This window comes from Oppia nitens, unplaced genomic scaffold (genome assembly GCF_028296485.1).
Source record: "Oppia nitens isolate AA-2021 unplaced genomic scaffold, nextdenovo-longstitch-racon4-pilon3 scaffold10_pilon_pilon_pilon, whole genome shotgun sequence".
NCBI classification, from domain to species: domain Eukaryota; kingdom Metazoa; phylum Arthropoda; class Arachnida; order Sarcoptiformes; family Oppiidae; genus Oppia; species Oppia nitens.
The window spans coordinates 1,908,616-1,928,002 of NW_026533189.1; the positions used below are offsets into that span (position 1 = coordinate 1,908,616).

General features: G+C 38.7%; 2 protein-coding genes across 2 annotated transcripts; both read right to left on the reverse strand.

Moving 5' to 3' along the window:
• Positions 1-281: 281 nt before the first annotated feature.
• On the reverse strand, positions 282-2,144 carry LOC128965320 (uncharacterized). Its single transcript, XM_054311990.1, has 3 exons — positions 1,944-2,144; positions 1,759-1,863; positions 282-1,667 (listed from the first exon to the last, which is right to left on the reverse strand). Exons 1-3 carry the CDS (start codon positions 2,061-2,063, stop codon positions 282-284), a joined length of 1,611 nt encoding a protein of 536 aa, XP_054167965.1. The 5' UTR covers positions 2,064-2,144.
• An 833-nt stretch (positions 2,145-2,977) lies between these two features.
• Positions 2,978-19,010, reverse strand: LOC128965329 (bridge-like lipid transfer protein family member 1). Its single transcript, XM_054312002.1, has 8 exons — positions 18,955-19,010; positions 18,726-18,882; positions 18,301-18,657; positions 7,517-18,211; positions 7,253-7,450; positions 3,933-7,173; positions 3,301-3,402; positions 2,978-3,177 (listed from the first exon to the last, which is right to left on the reverse strand). The coding sequence occupies exons 2-8, from the start codon at positions 18,815-18,817 to the stop codon at positions 3,052-3,054; spliced, it is 14,811 nt and encodes a 4,936-aa protein (XP_054167977.1). The 5' UTR covers positions 18,818-18,882; positions 18,955-19,010; the 3' UTR covers positions 2,978-3,051.
• Between the last annotated feature and the right edge of the window lie 377 nt (positions 19,011-19,387).

The following is a 19,387-nucleotide window of genomic DNA, read 5'->3' on the forward strand; positions in this document are numbered from 1 at the left end:
ATTTGTTATTTATAAGCTTTTTAAAAATAACAAAAAAATTAGAATTTAGAGTTAAATCATTAGTTTCAAAAAACATTCAATAATTTTGTAATATTTATTGATATTTATAAAGCATAACAAAAATTTTTTTTTATATATTAGTAATATATTATAAAGTAAATAAACATATGTTTAAAATAAATTTTAAAAATTTAATGCAAACATATAATGGTTTAATAGATTGACATTAAAGCATATATTTGTGTAAATAAATGAATCAAATTCTTGAAATTTACTGACAATTACTTCTTTGACTCTTTTGAACCCTTTTTACGCTTTTTGTCATCTTTTGAGTCCTTTTTTGACACTTTTTTGTCATCTTTTGAGTCTTTCTTTGACCCTTTTGTGTCATCTTTAGACTGATTGTTCTTCTTTCGAGACATACTTCTGGTTTGAACACCATTTAATGTCTTTTCTGGTTTGCTCTTCAGTTTCAATCTTATTGTCGATGACTTCGCTTTTTTCTCTTTGGACTCAATTTTTATTTGTTTGTCACTTTCGAAATCATTTTTGAGATCACTTTTGGAATCACTTTTGAGACCACTTTTGGAATCACTTTTGGATCTGATTTTGAGACCAGTTTTTGGAGCACTTTTTGAATTAAACTTCAGATCACTTTTGGGATCACTTTTGAGACTAATGTTTGATGCAATTTTTGGAACACTTTTTGAATCAATTTTGAGATCACTTTTGGGATCTTTTTTGACACTAATGTTGTGATCAGTTGTTTTTAGATCACTTTTAGAACCAATCTTTGCTGAAACATCTTTTGGTTTGCTTTTTGATTTGCTTTTAATTTCAATTTTTGGTAAACTTTTTGTTGTTTTATTTATCGGAATTTTTGTTTGACTTTTGACACTCTTTAAAGTCTTGGTCTCATCCTTTGTCTCAGTCTTTGACTGAATCTTTGTTGCGGTTTTTATATCACTTTTTGATGCATTTTTCGGTACAGATTTTGGTCTCTTACTCTTTCGATCACTTTTTTCTAAATTTTTTGTATCATTTTTGTGGTCAATCTTTTTGTCTTTCGATTTATGTTCATCTCTGACGTTTGACTGCAATACTGGATCTGTTTGTGCTTCAGTTTGACTTTGGTTTTGATTGTTAGATGCATTGAGTTCATTGATAACTCTCTGTAAGTCATTTAACTGTATTCCCGTTCCCTCTGAAGCCAACTGACCGCTATATTGACGATTATCAGCTGACGAAGCGCTCGAACTACTACTTGATTGACTACTTTGTGGTGATGGACTGCGTGGTCGAGACCGATGTTCTGTAGTCGGCGGTGGCATTCCCAGTGAATTCATTAGTTCATTGACCTGATTCTGTGACATATTCATTATCCTGTCGTGAAGCTGTTGTCGCGGCAAATGTAACAATTCGTTAAARTCGATGGCTTCGTGATGATCATTGCTGACATTGCTATCATGGGATGCATCTCTAACCGGAGGGTTATTGAGATAATCGTTGATTTTGGTCACATAGTCGTCGTCTTTGTCCACTTTGGGCTCTTGACTCCAAAAGAACAGTCGTCTGTCATTGGATTTGAATTTGAGAACAAATACGCGGCCAGTCTTGCATTGACTTATTTTCTTGAACTCGATATCACCCGGAAATATAATCAGATCCTGTCCTCACATTTTAATAAAATAAAAATCAATTAATAAATCAATTGAAACTTAACTCAAAAAAACAATCAAAAATAACGGCTGATTTTACATCTTCTATATGACCGGTTTGTCTATCTTTCCAACAAAAGTGCATCAATTGATCGTCAGTTTGCTGGACATACAGTAGTCCTTTGCGCTCTTTTACCGGTTTTAACTAAATATTAAGTCAACAGAAAGTGGTTTTTTTTAAATACAAATCTTATATATGTTTGTGACYTATAATTATATACAAACCATCATTTTCTTAGGTCCAGTGCGTTCGGCAGTCATTTTGCCGGCCCTGAACTCAACCAAATACTGACTGACCGGTTGATGATTAACGCTATTGTTGCTGAAGAGCAATGGCGTCGACATAATGGTGTCGATAGTAGTAGACGTTAACAAATGAAGAAAAGATGTTACAAACGGGAAAACTAAATATAARATTTTATTTTTCCCAAATTAGATGGTTTGAACCCTATTCTTAAAAAAGTRATRAAAGTCTATTTTTTTGAGTCAATTAGCAAAAAATAGTTGAAAATTATCCTCTAATTTGTCGACAGAAAACAGAAGTGAATTCTGTTTTCAAATCAAATAGAAATTCAAAATGAAAATCAAATTTTTGAAACAAAAATCGCGTGATTAAAGTGCTTAACAATGATTTTTTTWTATATATAATTCWGTAATAAAAGTATTTAATAAAAATTCATTTGAATGCAAATCTTTTAATGATTTCAAACTAAATTTTTATTTAATAATTAATATTATTAAAATTATTATACTTATTACATAAAATAATTTACAATTAATTTAAAAAAGTAATATCAGTATTCAGATAAATATCAAATCAAATATAATAATTTATATCACAATATCAAATATAAATCATGTCTTACAATGTGATAGACTAGAGTATGGATTTGAAGTATATTGTAATATACAGGTATTATAGTATAATTTATTTTTGATAATATTGTAATAATTACCAATTATTAATAACAAAATATAGATTTAATAAAATGTACAATTTTTTAGTGAAATAATATACAGAACCATTGTATATAAATTATACTAATTAGGTGTAAAAATAAAAATAATWAAATAGCTTAAATCAACAATTTAATATTTTAATAAATGCATTAAAAATAATTTCTCAGTAAATTTGTTTCAACAAAATTATTGCTATTGTGGTTAATAATCAAAAAATAATAATAATTATTTACAAATATTATTAATAAATTAATATCAATTGTTTGACTAATTGGTTACTTTAAAAATATATATTTAAAATACAATTATATTATATAAAGTCATTTATGAAACAAAACAAAAGATTTTTTTTTAATTATTTTGTTTGTTGTCGTCAATGATTGCTATCTTTCATGTCTTCTCTGGCCTTCATAAGCATACCGAACATTGTAAGGGCCAGTAGTTTATCGAAGCCATCCATTGATGTCCTCTGAATCCATTTGGGTATTGTTGTGCGCGCCTGTAGTCATCAAAAAAATAAATAATAATTTTAAGTTATTGTAATAAACAAATAAATAAAAATAATTGTAATATCAATAATAAAATGTCAACAACTGAAAGATCTATTRAGAAGATTKAATACCTGACTGAAGCCAAGTCGCTGAAGAATATAGTCGACACCGTAGGGCTCGATGTTCTTTCCGGCCCATGAAAGCAATCGCACCGTTGGCTCCAAATGCCATACCTAAGTGGGTATATATATATATTATACTGTATATCAATATATATGAGATTAATGACAAAAACACTTTTTTTGTCAAWTTTGTATTTTTTTGTAACTCTACTAAACAGTAAATCCTAATTATAAAGTCATATATATATATAAAGTACTACTCATTTTAAATGAATCATTGATTTCATTAGTGATTGTGATTTACTGTTCAATACAAGTATAGTCTAAATAACAGGTCATTTATAGCTTCAAATAGAGAGTCTATACTATAGACWCTATAGTAACTACTAGTGTATAGAAAGTCTATAAACACTAACTGATTGTAAGATTAAAGAGTASTTTATATAACAAACAGTAGTTTTAATGCAAAAGTTTTGTGTCTAAACTAAATAAAAAAAGAAAATAAAAGTCATTTGAAGTGACACTTGAAAGACAAGATATAAGACAAATATTGTCTCTTAAAACATGCCATTTGTTTATTATTTTGACACCAATGATGGCATTCAATGACACTAAATGTGATGAAACATTGCAATACTCACGTGACAGACAAAGTCTCGCCAATCGCGTTGAATGGCTTCAATGGTGTCGGCAGTGGTCGCACCGCCGCCGGCCGCAGCGTTGGCCTTATGGCTGCGTTCGGCACTCGGCGAGTGACTCTTCATGATGTTTATGTCCTTTTCGGTTATGTAAGARCTGATCAACTCRTGCAGGAAGAAGTAGGCCTCGGCGTCCACAGCGACCAGAATGTGGTCGTCAAARTCGGACACAAAAGTACAATCAACTGTTGGCTTAACGTCGGGAACTGTCGGTGTCATACATGCCTGAAGGTGTTCTGTCTTGAGCTCCAATTGCATACTTGGAAACGCAAAAATCACTTCCTGTGTGTGATGATAGTCACCGCTGGTCTTAGGACTGGACGACGCGCGTCTATCCCTCGTCTGTCCCGATCCGAGAAAGTAGTCGCCGGTCGACGCAATCGGAGTGCCAAAAATGTCCATTTCAGTGACGGTTCCCATAGCGGGAAAACGGTTCACGTCGTCAATCTCTGACGCTCTGAACGCGTATTCAAACCACTCTTTCATTTGTCTGAATTGCGGCGGAAATGCTACGTCTCTCGATATCTTGCAAACGGTGGCCATTGTTCGGCGAACCTTTTGTTCACCGCTTTGTCGGCCCAACAAAAAAGACAAGTTTTGTACGACATGTGTGTCCAAACTTCCAGTTTCGTTGACAATACTTTGAGCTTCGGTGGCAAACGATATAGAGGGCTGTTTGAGACTAAAAGTTCCCCAACTCTTTGACCGAAAGTTGATGCCATAAAAGCAGGCAAGAGATATGTTCTGTGCGTTCAACTCGAGAGTACCGCCCAATATTGTCCCGTGAATTGGCARCGGATTAGGTAATGTTGACAACTGGACGCCCGACACCAACCTTAACGCCTTCTGCCAGTGTCGGTGATGACGAACATCGCTTGTGAACACATTTTCAGTTGATTGCTGTTGAGGTTGTGTTGTGTTTGCATTCAATTGTGGCGATCCGTTGCTAACACTCTGTCCTCGTTTTCCCCGACTCTTCATTGACTGTCTGTTGAATGTYTGAAGTGAAGAAAAAACTCTTTTGCTTGAATGGAATTGTTGGGCAAAAAATTCCTCTAATTTGGCAACAATTTTTATAAAGTCCGGTGTCGTCGACTTTGATATCAAGATCTGCATTTGATCCCAATTGAGCACTCCGTGAATGAATATAAGCGCCGGACGTTTAGTCGGATGTGACGATGGATTATAATCTTTGCTCAAATCGATTCGCCACTCATCGCGCAAAGTAATGTCCAAATCTGAGACCCGAAGCATCAAAATACTAGTTCCCATGTAATCAATTCGCTTCTCCAACGTATGCAATGAACAGTTCAGTTGATGTTCCGGTTCACTGCCTTTCACTTCATTAACGGACAGTTCGGTGTTAATCTGACTCAACTCAATAATRCCGCCAACGATACCTCCCTTAGCGTCAAGTGTCGAACCGTCCAAAGTTAGACTCATTTTATAACTCTTGTGTCCACTCGAGTCAATAGATATGCGACCTTCCGATCGTAGACCGCGAGTCAACCAATTGGTATTTCCCATAACATTCCCCATATTCATAGTTATACTCAATTTTGAGAGATTCACAGTAAACAAGACTAATGTTTCCCACGGATTGGCCGCAGAGGTTAACACATCACTTCTTGATGAGTGCTTATAAATTTTGCGACGACTCGTCTCTTGTAAATTAAGCCGAAGTCCTTCACGACTGGCCATACCTTCACTCTTATGCGCCGTACGAACAGTGGTTGTCGTTTGACTGGACTCTTCAGAGCTCGTGTCCGATAAGTCTTTGTTATCGGAAAAGTCATCCTCTTCCTGATCGCTAAATATAGCATTGATGGTGTGGTCGCCAATGAATATACGCTTCCAAATCGACTTGCGATACCAGGCCTTTGGAAAGGCTAATATCTCATTCAGRCGTCTCATGTCGTACTTGAACGACGCGGAACCGATGTCGCAAATGGCGGAAAAGCGAAACGTGTGCGCTGTTGAGTCACTGATAGACAGTTTACGTCCTCTTGAAATATTGATTTTGACGAACTCCACCTGAAGACTGAGCGAATCTTTACGATCCGATGACGATTCGGCTGATGTCTTCTTTTGGCCGCCGTATGGATGAAAGATATATAGAGAAAAGTCGGCCAAAATTGCTGTTATACTYAAACCGCCCGACGATGAAGTACTTGTTATCGAATCCGATGACTTATCGGCCAACTTCTGTGCATATCTGGCATATTTAGGTGGCGAACATTGACCCGATTGTAACTGTTCCTCATCCGATCGTTTCGATGACAAAACCAAATCAATTGACGGCAAATGAAGTAAACATTCTACTCGTGAAACTGGAAGGCAACAGAAGCGCACAACTGTCGGCTGGACATGAATTTTGACAATAATATCGACTGGAAATGATGCATATGTGGCATATTGTGCCGGAACTGGTGGTGTGTTACTGTCACCAAATGTGTTTGGCGTCGACGATAACGTTGGCGTTTTCATTGGTAAAGTAATGGGAATCGGTTCGAGTGCCTGCTCTAAGAAATCTAAAATGTTTGGACTGATGAGTGTCTCATCTGGAATGCTGTGCAATGTTATCAACGAAAACAGTGTCGCCTTCTTTGATGGCAGTCTTTTGGCTGCCGACGATTGATTRTGACCACTGGTTCCACTTGTGTCCAACTCGGACGGCGATCTCATCGATTGTTTGTCAAATGGTTGTTGAGATGACTCGTCAACAAATGTTTTGGAATTGTAGTGAAGTTTTATGTCGAGTCCGGGTATTAGAAATACAGTGAAATCGGCAATTTGTCCGCCAATATGATGGGTCGACAATTTSAGGCGATTTGAAGATACGTTTGGTTTTAATGCGGTGTTCGTCGAGTTTTTACTTAACTTATGATTTGGCGGACGATTTTTATTGATGTGATTGGGAGACAATAGTGAGTCATATGGACCGCCAGAAAAGCTTCGCTCTTTTTGCATCTTTTTGGCCGAACTCTCGTCCTCTTTGASCGTTTGGTCTTTCGTATGTAAAACACATTTTCCCGAATTGAAGAATATCTTGACGTCGAACTCAAAATCAATGTTAGGTTCCGATTGATAGCTCTGTTTAGTGGCCGACCGCTCGGCATTGGATGAGCCAATACTTTCGTCAAATTCCGACGAAAAGCTGCCCTGTTTTCGGTTATCAGAATCACTGAAATAAACAACACATTGAATGGTATGGTTAGTCCATAATAATAATAATGATTTTTTWWAAAAAAATTATGCCAAACCCTCTCAARTTTTTAGTAATCATTGGAATCTTGAATTCRGACGCAGAACTCGGTGTTTGTTCCAAACTCGGCGACAATGCAATATCACCACTAGATTCACTAATTGACGAACTGGTCATCGAAGCAGCCGTTAGACTCATTGGTGAGTCGAGTGTCATCTGTTTGAGTGTTTTCGGGATCGGAATACTAGCAGATGTTCTACAATGAAAAAAGAGAATAACATCTTATAAAATGTGTTTTAGTTAACAAATGAGTTATCTTTACTTAAGTTTAGAGCCAAACTCGAGCGGTGTATCTAAAGAGTGTGGTTTGAATGATGCCGTAGGACTTGAAGGCGAGTCTTCGCCAGAGTTTTCATTGTATTCATTTGTCTCATTATAGCTGTGCAACGATTTGCTAAACATTTTGCCGCCGATCGACATCTTGTCTTTGAATGACGACTGTCGAACACTCGGACGACGAAGCTTTTTGATGACATCGCGACGGAAATTGTGAAACACTGCGTTCTCGAGTTCTTGAAGACGTTGCACTTCCTGTTCGATTGTTGTATGACTGGCACCCAATTGTCTTAAATCATTGATAATCTTGACCTGTTCGTTGAGTTCTTTTTCCATAATTCTRGCCTTTTTCTTGTTATCGGACGTCTCCTTCAACAGTGAACCTCTTCTAAGATCAACTCCCGATGGTTTGCCTTTATCTTCTTTAAGATCAGTCGACTCTAGATCTGGTTGTCGTTCATCGTTCGCAATGTTTCCGTAATCGATAGTCGATATGTCGACGTCGTCCTCGTCTTCATCGCCGGCAATAGCGGTCATTGTTTTGAAAAGGGCTGAAAAATGTTTGCCAATCGATGTGTCGAAGTGTATGTCAAAGCCCTCCATTTTCCACGAGACATTCAAAACCCATTTGGCATCACTCGGGTTCTGATGGGATGTTATAGTACGCGAACAGATATCATACGTGCCCTCAGAGACTACACAAAGGTTCCGAATGTTTGGATCACTGCTRTCGGGCTTCCAATCGTCGAGTGAGGTCTCAAAGTCGTCTGCAAAACGGATACACAAACCGGTAAACTTTCCTTTACTGACGAGTGACCCGCAAGAACAGGCGCTGATCTGTGTGTTCTCCAGTGTYACCACCAATGCGTCCTTCARTTCCGAGTCGTAGCCTTTACTTTGGTTCAGTGCCGATATATTTGGGTTTGTTATCGGAAGACAAACACCCAAATCATTGACAGTTAATTGAAGAAACAGTGTTCCKATTGTTTGGGAACCCATTTGCGCTATTGGTTGCACTTTACCGAAGACTTGTTGAGTAGCCAATACTACTTCAGAGTTAAGATTGGATCGCTGTTCTGTCCAATACTCGTAAGCATTTTTATAGTTAAGCCAAACGAGTACTGCTTTATCTAAAGCCATCGGTTGTATGAATATCAACGGTCGATGCAATTCAATGAGCACCGCCTCCTTGTCCTCGGCATCAGTATTGATGACCATTTCGTCCTGAAGAGCATTTCTCATACAAATTCTAGTTTTAAAGTACGCTAACTGTTGAAACTCGGGTTCCGCCTCTTCAAACATRGCATTCCTGATGAGCTGACCCAATGCTACGTTTAGATCGACCTGTAATTTGATGAATAACTTGAGATTAAGATCTTTGGTCGACATATTCTGAACTCTATTAGACAACTGTAGCTCAACTAAACCGGTTTCCARCCGTACGGCACTGTTTGTCGGTGTTGTGGCCGTTATCTGAATGCCTTTCAGTCTTAAATGYAAYGAAAAGAGTACATAACGTGATCGTCGGTTYTTATCGGTRCCAAATAGTAGTTCTTCGTCGATRATTTTTGTATCGGTTCCCGACATCTTCTGTACCACTTCGTTGACTTCTTTCATAAAAACTTTCTGAACCAGAAGTAAATGGTTGAGTAGATCTGTAGTAAGACTGTGTTCGAATGAACCGATATCTGCGGTGGCGTTCAGATAACTTCCTTTTCTTAAGACAATTCCTTCRGAAGCAAATGATTCGGAACGTGTGGCTCCTCCTCCGGCACACTCTTTGTTCAGATCTTCAATATATTCGGCTGAGACATGAATTGGTGGCAATTCGACGTTCGCTGAAGACGGTAGGTTGGCTTCGGTGGGAAGTACTTTTGTATTAAAGCTTAACGTGTGCTGATGAACATCGATGACAAACTTTGCTTTATTGCCAGTAATACCATTACTGGTCACTCTGTCCATCTGATACTGTGCCCGTAACGATGGTAACAGTGAGGCACCGATTGTAAACGATTCCAATATGACACTGAACTGAACGACAATCGGTTTAATTAATTGTTGSGGTYGTTGCTGATCAGTCACTGCATCTAAAACTATACTCTCGACCATATCATCGGCGGRAAACATTTTCGGCGTTTGTTGAGTCTGTTGTCCGTACGATGAGGTCATAGTTTCGGTGTCCATCTGCTGTCGCGATAGTCTTGATGGCTGTCGTGATGACCGTAACTCTTGCAATGTTGTCGATAGTTGACGTCCCGATCGGGTCATCATTCCGTGCAAAGCGACCGGATGTTGAGGAATGTCAATCATTATGGGACCGATTGTCAACAGTGCAGAGTTGGCGTCCTTTCCYTTTCGGTTTTGACAAGAGATAAGTGTTTGTGACTTTCCGATTGTCATTTTAACCACCAATTGATGACTCGGAAGCATTTCTTCTAACAACGAAACACTTGTGTGGCCTAACTGTCCGTTGAGTGAMGATTCAAACCATTTTTTGGTTCCGCGACACTTCTGTTTGTGTGTTACACTCACGTGAAACGCCGACAATTCGGCCTCCAATTTGAGACCACTAAGCATTGCCAACAAACCTACACGTCTTATCTTACAAACACCGAACACAACAATCGGTGTCCATTCACGTTGTATGAGAGCTGTGGTAAAGTTTTTCAACTGATCACTGGACACAACATTTGTAGCCGATCTTCGGTGAATTGTCTGTGTGTTCATTGCATTATTGTTTACCTTTTGCTGCGGTATTGGCTGTTGTTGTGATGGATTCAGTTCTTCCAATTCAATCGAATGATTCTTCAATGGTTCGTATCTACCGCTGCCCTTATAGTCTCCCTCATCGATCTGTATCTTAGTTTCGGCAACTGGTGGTCCCGTGTGTATCAGTGAACTAACCCGTTGGATGACAGTCTTGGTTTCTGGTTTAGTCTCGTACAGATCTAACAAGTGATACATCGTTTTCCAACACTTTGGTTGAACCAACTGTTCTCTCAATTGGACTGGATCTTCGCCCACAAGTGTTTCATCATCTGAATCCAAATCTTCAGGTATAGAAATGGCCACTTCTTCCTTATGTTTAGCTATATGTTCGATAAACGGTTCGTTTTTATAGCTAGCACTGGAAGGCGTCCGACTGGTCGTATCGGTCTCAGATGTCCTCAGTTTGTATTTATCTAAATGCAGTCCTTCTCTAATCGATTGGACTCTATTGGATCGCATCTCCATTCGGGTCTCTTTTACGGTCTCATACATAGCAGTGAATTGATGTAATAGTCGAAGAAGTGGTAAATTAACTCTTTGTTCGATACAATTGACGTCAACATTGAAGTTGATTAATGTTGTCGTCTGACTCAAGCCGTCCGGACCTACGATGACTATCGAACAGACTTTGTTATCCTTTTGTTGACTACTTTCAGATTTCTCAAAATCTTTTACTTTTCGTAAATCAAACTCAACTCCCAGTCCTTCACAAACAAAAGCAGAAATGTCTAAACTGTTATCAACGTTAAGCCGATTTTTATATGGCGACGAATTGGCCTCAAAGTTGACAACTTGTATCCTATTAGGCGACAATAATCCTCGCGATGGACTTCGGCTACGATTTGGCGATTTTCTGGTCTCAGACTCAACAATATCGATCTTAAAGAGTTTAATTCGACCGCAAATCGACACTTTGGTTCCCAATTGGCCGAATTCGAGACACGAAGTGCTGTCCTCTTCGATCGGTGTTTTGCTGAGCGACGCTATAAACGGATGAAAAATTTCGCGAACGTCACTCATCTGAGCCACTGTTGGCAGAAAAGATACGTCGTGTGCCGCCAACTGTCCCGTATTGTTCATCTCATTGTCGGTACTGTTCATTGAATTCAATGTATTGAGTTTCGAGTCGTGATCCAAAAGCGGTGCCGACGTCTTGCGCAAAGAATTGGTAAGATTTGTAACATTTTTCATGTAATCCTGTTGGCGAGCCATCCACCAATACAGATTCTCATCACCATAATTATCATTGACGCCATCAAATTGTGTGTCACCGATTAGCTGATCCATTGGCAAAGCATTATTATTATTGGTTGGCTCGAGACTGGACAGCGTTGACTTAAGACTCATTTGGCTTTCTTCGCGTTTTACAAGTCGAGTGCCACTGTTCTGACTATTCGGCGAAAACAAGTATTCATAAGCCTTGTTAACACCGGTTCCGATGGTCTCAAGCGGTGCTGTTATTAGTGGCGGAATAGTGATGGATGCGCGGGTAGATCGAGGAAAGTATGATTGAATGACACTAAGTTTGCGTTTGGCATTAGAAGACTCGATATTTGAACTATCATTTGGAAAGCTATCACTATCTGATGATTTATTATGTTTGTTTCGGACAGTTATCTCAATTTTTCTATTGCCAGACACCACATGATTTTCACCACTGGTTGTCATATTATTTTCTGCCAACAGTTGAGTAGTTTCGTCATTGATTTCTGTGTCTTCATCACCCGAATCTGTTTCCACTGATATTTGTTTCGACTTTTCCTCTAAGAGTACACGCAATGGATGTTTGTCACCCTTTCTTATTCGAAGATTTTGTTGTATAAACAATGGCATATATAATGCATTCTTCCATTGACGACAAAGTGCGACAATACCTCTCTGAAGATCCGATAGCAACGGAAGTGTTTCAACTTTGAGATTCATTTCAAATTCATCGCTCGACTCAAACGAGTTGTAGTACCGCCTAATGGCTGAAACCAATTGACACGACGGGTCGTCCTGTAATGACTTCGCCAACGGTGTGAACAAACGCGACAAATGTTTACTCTGTGGCGGAATGTGAACGCCTTTCACTTCAAGACCGCATGTCATCAGACAGACAATTACTGAATTGACTCTTTGTTCGCTCATTCGCGACAAACATTTTGCCGAAAGCATGAGACGATCGCCAACACTGACCCACGCGCTGATCGATGGCGCGGCCGAACTCAACAGATGCCAATCTAAACGCGTAAAATCAATTTTACGAGTATTCGGTGTCTTCGGTGGCGCCGCAAAGTTAAACCATATGGTAGACACTTCTGCGACACCAGACGACGAATGACTCGACTCCTGAATTGTTTCGATATCTTGTGGCCGAACAAACTCATGAGGTTTGTTATCATCCGATTCGTTATTACTGTCATTAGGCTTAAGATCGACAAATTTTTCTTCATTTTTCTTGACTTTAACACCTTTGATGTTAATATCTTCAATACCGCACTCAAACATAATAAATCCCAACAGATGTTCCTCATCGGTTGTTCCGTCAGCACATGACTGTACTTTCAAAAAGATATCACTGTTTGGCTCGACATCCGAAACACAGTCCTGACGTTGCAATGGCTTTCTATTGTGTCGTGAGAGCCGAGAACTACTGTCCGATTCGCTGATTCCCGAAGACAACAAACGATTTACTTTGAAGTCTACTTTACTATAACGACAGGGAATGACAGTCAGTATAGCATCCTTTAAGATAGTGCTGCTATTTTTGAGGCGAGACAACTGCATGTGCACCGACTTGACTGAAGCCGTGGCCACTGTTTCCTCGAGATTCGTATCAACCGTTTCGATGGTCAACGACTCGATTTCTGACAACTCTTTTTTAGGTTTTTTGCCGAAAAATCGACTCATTAATGCTTTTTCAGTGAATGACAGATTGGATACTGAACTTTGATCCATAAAAGTGTGAAGAGTTCTGCGCTGTTTAATGTGATTTGAAGAAAAAAATGTAATATCACTGATGGAMGCCGTCATCACTGACACACAAGTCAGGTCTTTAATGTTGTCGAGAGCCGCAAATGAGATCAATTCTTCAACAATAGACGCCTGCATTAAGTTTATATTGATTTTATTGATATAGACATATGTCAACAATTTGAATGTCTTGGCCTCTTCCAGCTGATTGGCCACCAGTGATGTGTCCTTACTATCAGTCACTCGACGATTGTTTTGCTTTTGACTTTGTCTGCGAATCAATGTCTGCCACGCCTTGACATTCAATTGTCCCAAATATAACATCTTCTCTTTTTTGAGTTTATTATTTGCTTCGACTTCATTAAGACAATTGAGATTCACATGATTTAACACTGATATCGGATGAAGCGATGCCATCGTTGGTGTTATGCTATCGATAAATGATTTCATGCCTTCCAGTGATAGTGGAGACAGTTTGATGTCGATTTCATTGTTCAATTTGACCAGAAGTGTCACTTTTTCGAAAACCATTTCTACATTTTTCAATATGATTTCATCAGATTTCTTATCAGTCGATTGCTTGTTAACATCATTGATGTCCGATTTGCCACTGTTTTGGCTTAAATTCTTGTCCATTTCGAAAAACACCGAACCGGGTATGAAATCATTTCTAACAAATGAGCCGCTCTTGTCATCTCTCGAGTCGTCTTTTCTTGTAATTTTCAGACACGAAAATCCTTGCGAATTGAGTCTAAATCTTGGTCTCCAAAGAGATTTTCTTAGAAACCAATCTTTAGTAGTTATATGAGATGGTGTGAAATGTGGAACTGGAGGCGGAACGTCCCAATTATAGGAAACGTATTGCGACAGATGTGCTGAATATGATGACATCAAAAGAGGCGAATCGGGTATCGGTTTCTCGATTTGATTTCGAAGATCAACGAGAGCTAAATCTTCATGTGATGAAAGGGCTGATATGAAAGAATTGCTTGAATTAACAGATATTGTGTCACCCTTTCGTTGTTTATCATCGCCAGTAAGTGTCACCGACTCGGATGTCGTACAACTGTAGTATTGAGTGGTTGACTCACTATTAGGATTTCCCGGTTCTGCGGTATGGTATGAATCGCTGCTCGCAATGGGCGGCACTATAGCTGATGTGTCCGAACTATTAGTGGGAGATTTGGCAGCATTTGACACATCTTCAGCTGAAAARTATCGCTCAGAAGCAGATGAGGCCGACTCTAWTGACTTCGTTCGGAACACTTCTGACTCATAGGTGGGAGAGTTTGGCTCAAAATCCACTCTTTTGTTTGTTTCAGAGTTTTGTTGACTTTTAATGAGATCCAAAAATTTCTGTGACTTTTGTATATCTTCGATAGCATTGCCAGTTTCACTCATACTTCGATTTCGTCGAAAAACATCTTCAGCTGAATCGCTAGACAAGTGCTCTCTTTTGTTCTGCGATGGTATTCGAAATGAAGCCGACTTTGATGGTGATCTTGGCTGTAGTGGTGATAAATCTTTAGGCATTAGAGGTGATGTCACTGACAATGTATTGCTTGATGTTTGTGTCGGTACTGTCAACTGTCGCGACAAAAATCCATACTTAAAACGTGCCTTAAGTTCTGTTCTGCTGTCACTCATGGACTCGGAAACAGATGGTGAAAATGGTTCCTCAAAAAATGGCACCAAATCTAATAGTTCTTCATCGCATTCGTCAGTATCCACTCTTAAACCCAACACATACTCTCCTCTATGAAGTAAACTTTCACCAAAAGCCAGATCTTTATTTTGATTGATGTCTTCATAAAACTTATTGATTTCACTTTCTGTAGTATTGGTATCACGTTTGGCCACATTAAAGAAATAAAGACCACTTTTATTGCTACCGAAAAAAGTCGATCCGCCAACACATCCGCACTTTCCGACCAAATGTGACGGCAATACATTTGGTTCGTTCTGCCAGAGAAACCATAAACGTTTTGTTTTCGTATCGTGTGTCTTGAGAAACGTGTCCTGCGATTGGGTATAGTTGTCCACTGATGACAATAACGAAGCCGCGTCCACAAACACCGGTCCCACTGACAGTGTACTGACTTCCAGCCAATGTGTGGCTTCTCGGGTCAATGAAAGACGAGATTTTGCACTATTGCTTGAGCTTAGAGTATGAGGCGCTGTTGTAGTCCTAACAAACTGTCGCAACAATATCTTATTTATGAGAGCAGTTACGCCAACAGACGTGTGACAACTGTGAATATTGCACATCGAAAATTTGATTGGAATCAATTGGACACTAATGGCCACATTGGACTCAACGATATAGACATCGATGGCGTCAATAGACAATCTAACCATTTTGTATTTGAGATCCTCGGGATACGGACATAGTTTGGTAACTGTCGACTGTGGACATACCGATTGAGTTAAGTCGTGTAGACATTTCTGATAGGGAAACGGTGGCTGAAGAGAACTATCTGTTTGCAGTACTTGCAGTAGGATTGTCTCTAACGCTGTGACAATGTGTTGCGTTTGAGGTAGTGTTAGTCTTCCGGCAATATCGCCGAGCTGTACGTCCACCAGCCAAGCGTACTCAAGTGTATCACTCACGAGTGGTCTGTTCACACCAGAGAACATGGCGTGACCTCTGAACTGAAGTGACGACAGAGTGAGAAAMCCGTTTTTTAAATGAGAATTATTGTCGTCTCGTTGCTTGACATCAGTTGATATCAGAACTAAAGGTGCTATCAATAGCTGAAGTTTTGTTTCACTGTAAGTCTTGTGTAATTCAAAGCACAACTTTTCGGTATAAATTGAAGGACAGGGAGGATCTGAATCATTACAACACTTCATTAGATGCGCCTGAATGTCATGCAATGCCACCGAAACTGTTACTTCAAATGGACGATATATACGGGCATCAAATGGTTTGAACTCCATTTCCATGTGATCAGTGTTAGTCATGTCTGTTCTACTGGTTTTGGTCTTAATCTCMGAAAACTTTTCGAAAAATGTCGATATATTGCAACTCAGATCAGCAAACTCTTGACATTCGCCTAAATAATTTTCTTTGATATCCCAAAGCATACGAAACAGTGTACCGAACAATCCTATAACTGACGGCCCGATTTCCAACTCGACTGCTATGATATCCGGTTCCATAAGCAATGGATCAAAATCGTCGGGAGCGGTACACAAATGTTTTGGCGACCGATTTGGACGCAATGGTGATAACAATATGTCTTCCATTTCAGGTGTTGTCACTTCATTTTGTTTCGGTGTATATGATTTAGGCGGTATCGGCCAATACTTATAGGAAATATTAAGCGCAACTATCGGTGTTGTCCAACACTCGTACCAATTATTATCTCTGGAAACAATATTCCTCCACTTCCTATCATTCGTAAACAGATTGGACGTAAGACAAGTCTGTCCGTCGCGAGACGCTATTTTGGCGTATCGGTGAATTGCATCGACAATATCCCGATGGACACTACTTTCCGGCAAATAAAATGCYGCTTCGAGTCCTTCGCCTTGAATCCAGATCTTCACGTCAACAGTCGGCGGCAAAAACTCTACAAACGGTAAATCGAAAGTCATGTCAAATATTTCGCCACTGATGGCCAACTGTGAATTTTCTCCGTTCAAGTTTGTCGAACAGTCGATCCAATTGTATTGGTTGGCCTGAGTTAGTAACTCAAATTCTTTGAGTACAACCGATATCCTGACAGTGTAGGGCACAAACTTCATTATATCGGGTCTGGCTTTTCCGGCCCAGTCCTCGATCAATGAATGAAAGAATAGTTTGTGTGCATATATTAAGTTAACTGTTGCCTTACAACCGGTTAAACTACAGGTCCATAACTGGTGTTCATTCCAATAGCGAGGATAAGCTATTTTAACGTCAAACTCGAGTGTTTCGCTTAGAGCCAGTGGACGAAAATCAAGACTAGTTGTCGCATCCAAATGCATGATCTGTCCATTAATATGTGACACATAACCCGATTCCGAGTTAACCCACGGAATGTTGATTTCCAGATAAGATCCRGGACCGGCATTCACGTGCAAAGCACTGGTCTCCTTGTCCTTCGAGAACAATACATCTATCTTTGCGTCGTATAGCGTACTGAGCCTAATGTCAAACGACTCAAATTCACGCAATTCTCCAGCTTTCGGTCGTTTGGATATTTCCATCGGCCGATAGTCCGTCGGATAAAAGAAATTATACAATAATTCTCGTTGTCGGTCAGCCCACGGACCGTAACTAAAGTCAGTGCCTTTTCCACATTTGACGACAAGACCCCAGGCCGGTGATGTAAACTTTTCGATAGTATCTCCATTGGCCAGCTCTAACTTTTCTGGTTTGTCAGACGCCAATCCTGGCTCGTCTTGATAGTAGTAGATATCGACTTTATTGCTCTGAAAGACAACAAAACCTTCGCCCATATAACGGGGCGGTTCATCGCTGATACCCATAAATTTAGGACTGGGCACTAATATCACTTTCACGTGTTCGGCTTTGCATTTGGTTATATGGGTAAACAGATCGTGCGGTGAAATAGCCGGTCGTGTTGTGTAAACAAAATGAGACTCTTCAATGACCACTGATAATGTGCTGGGGATCAAGTGATTGCCGAAAACAAAACGACCGGACGTTATCTCGACTTTAGTGACGGGAATCAAATCGCGCCATTGACTGGCTTTCACTTCGAGTTTGGCGTCGTTTATGCTGTCAATCAGCGAATTGTTGCCGACGTCTTCATCGGGATCGTTGTCAAAGTCGTTGAGTCTTGAAGGCAAACCAAATAGTTTTTCCAATTCTTTGTACCGTTTGGTCCGGTTATAGACATGCAATTCGAGACCATTTAGTAGTACAAGAAGTCGGACCTCGGAGTTTGAAAAATCTTCGGTTCGTACGTCTTTTGGTGTATATGTCAACCACCAGCGAAACACAAACCTATTAATTCATGTCATTATTAATTAAAAATTACAGTAATTAGAAAAAAAACTRTTTCTTAATATTGATATATCAATTAGCTATCATACCATCCGTCTTGAATTCTGATGGAATAGTCATCAGTAATATAAACAAAATCTCTGAACATAAGTTTGCCCGAAATGGTGGCCACCGATATAGAGCCCACATTGAAATAGCCGTTTTTAACGAAAAATTGATTAACAATTCGCGATATAATGAGACCAATGACTCGCGAGTTATAAAAACAAAGATAACAGACCCAAACCATCGCTAATATCCATATAATAAACGGATAGAGATTTCGCCAGAAGAAGACCAACCAATCAGTCCAATCGGCTTCCCGTATGTTTGGCGGCTCTATATATGGCATATCATTGTTGTTGGTGTTGTTGACTACCAAATCGATAATCTCTTTGACATTATCGCTATAATTAACAAAATAATTGTCGGATCAATTAGTTTATCAAATGTTTTTTTTCTTGTAATCACATACAGTATGCTTTTGCCGTTGGTATCGTCGCCGCCGTTTGTGGTCCTCATCTGTGGACTGTCATCAATGGTGGTCAATGTCTTGTGCGATGACATCGTGATCACCGGAAATCGTTTGATGACTACTTCATATAAGTTTTACATATATATATGGTTGGGATCTGTTAATTGATATATAATCAAGTATTAGTTTTTTATTAATTAAATCTCATTTAATAATAATGATTTGTTACCATTGATTGTTTGGTGATATATATCGCGATTGACCACAAATGTGAAGATATGCATATGAAGACAATTATGTATAAATATATAAATTTAATTTTTTTAAAAAAACAATTGTAATAATAATTGTTATAATAAATAGTGAAATAATTAGTTTGTTTGTTGTGTTATGTTATAAATGATATTAAATATCAAATATAACATAAAATACTAATCAGTAATCATTTATCTGATATTAACAACACTTGAATAATAATAATAATAATAATAATAATAATAATAAATGTAATGATATATCATTAGTATAAATGTTACTTGATAATTTTAAATAAATAAATAATTATTTGTTTACTAAAAGAATTTATGAAAATATTAAATTAAATGATCAATGTAAAATTATATGTTTTATTTATTTTTAAAAAAAACATGTCATTTAAATGT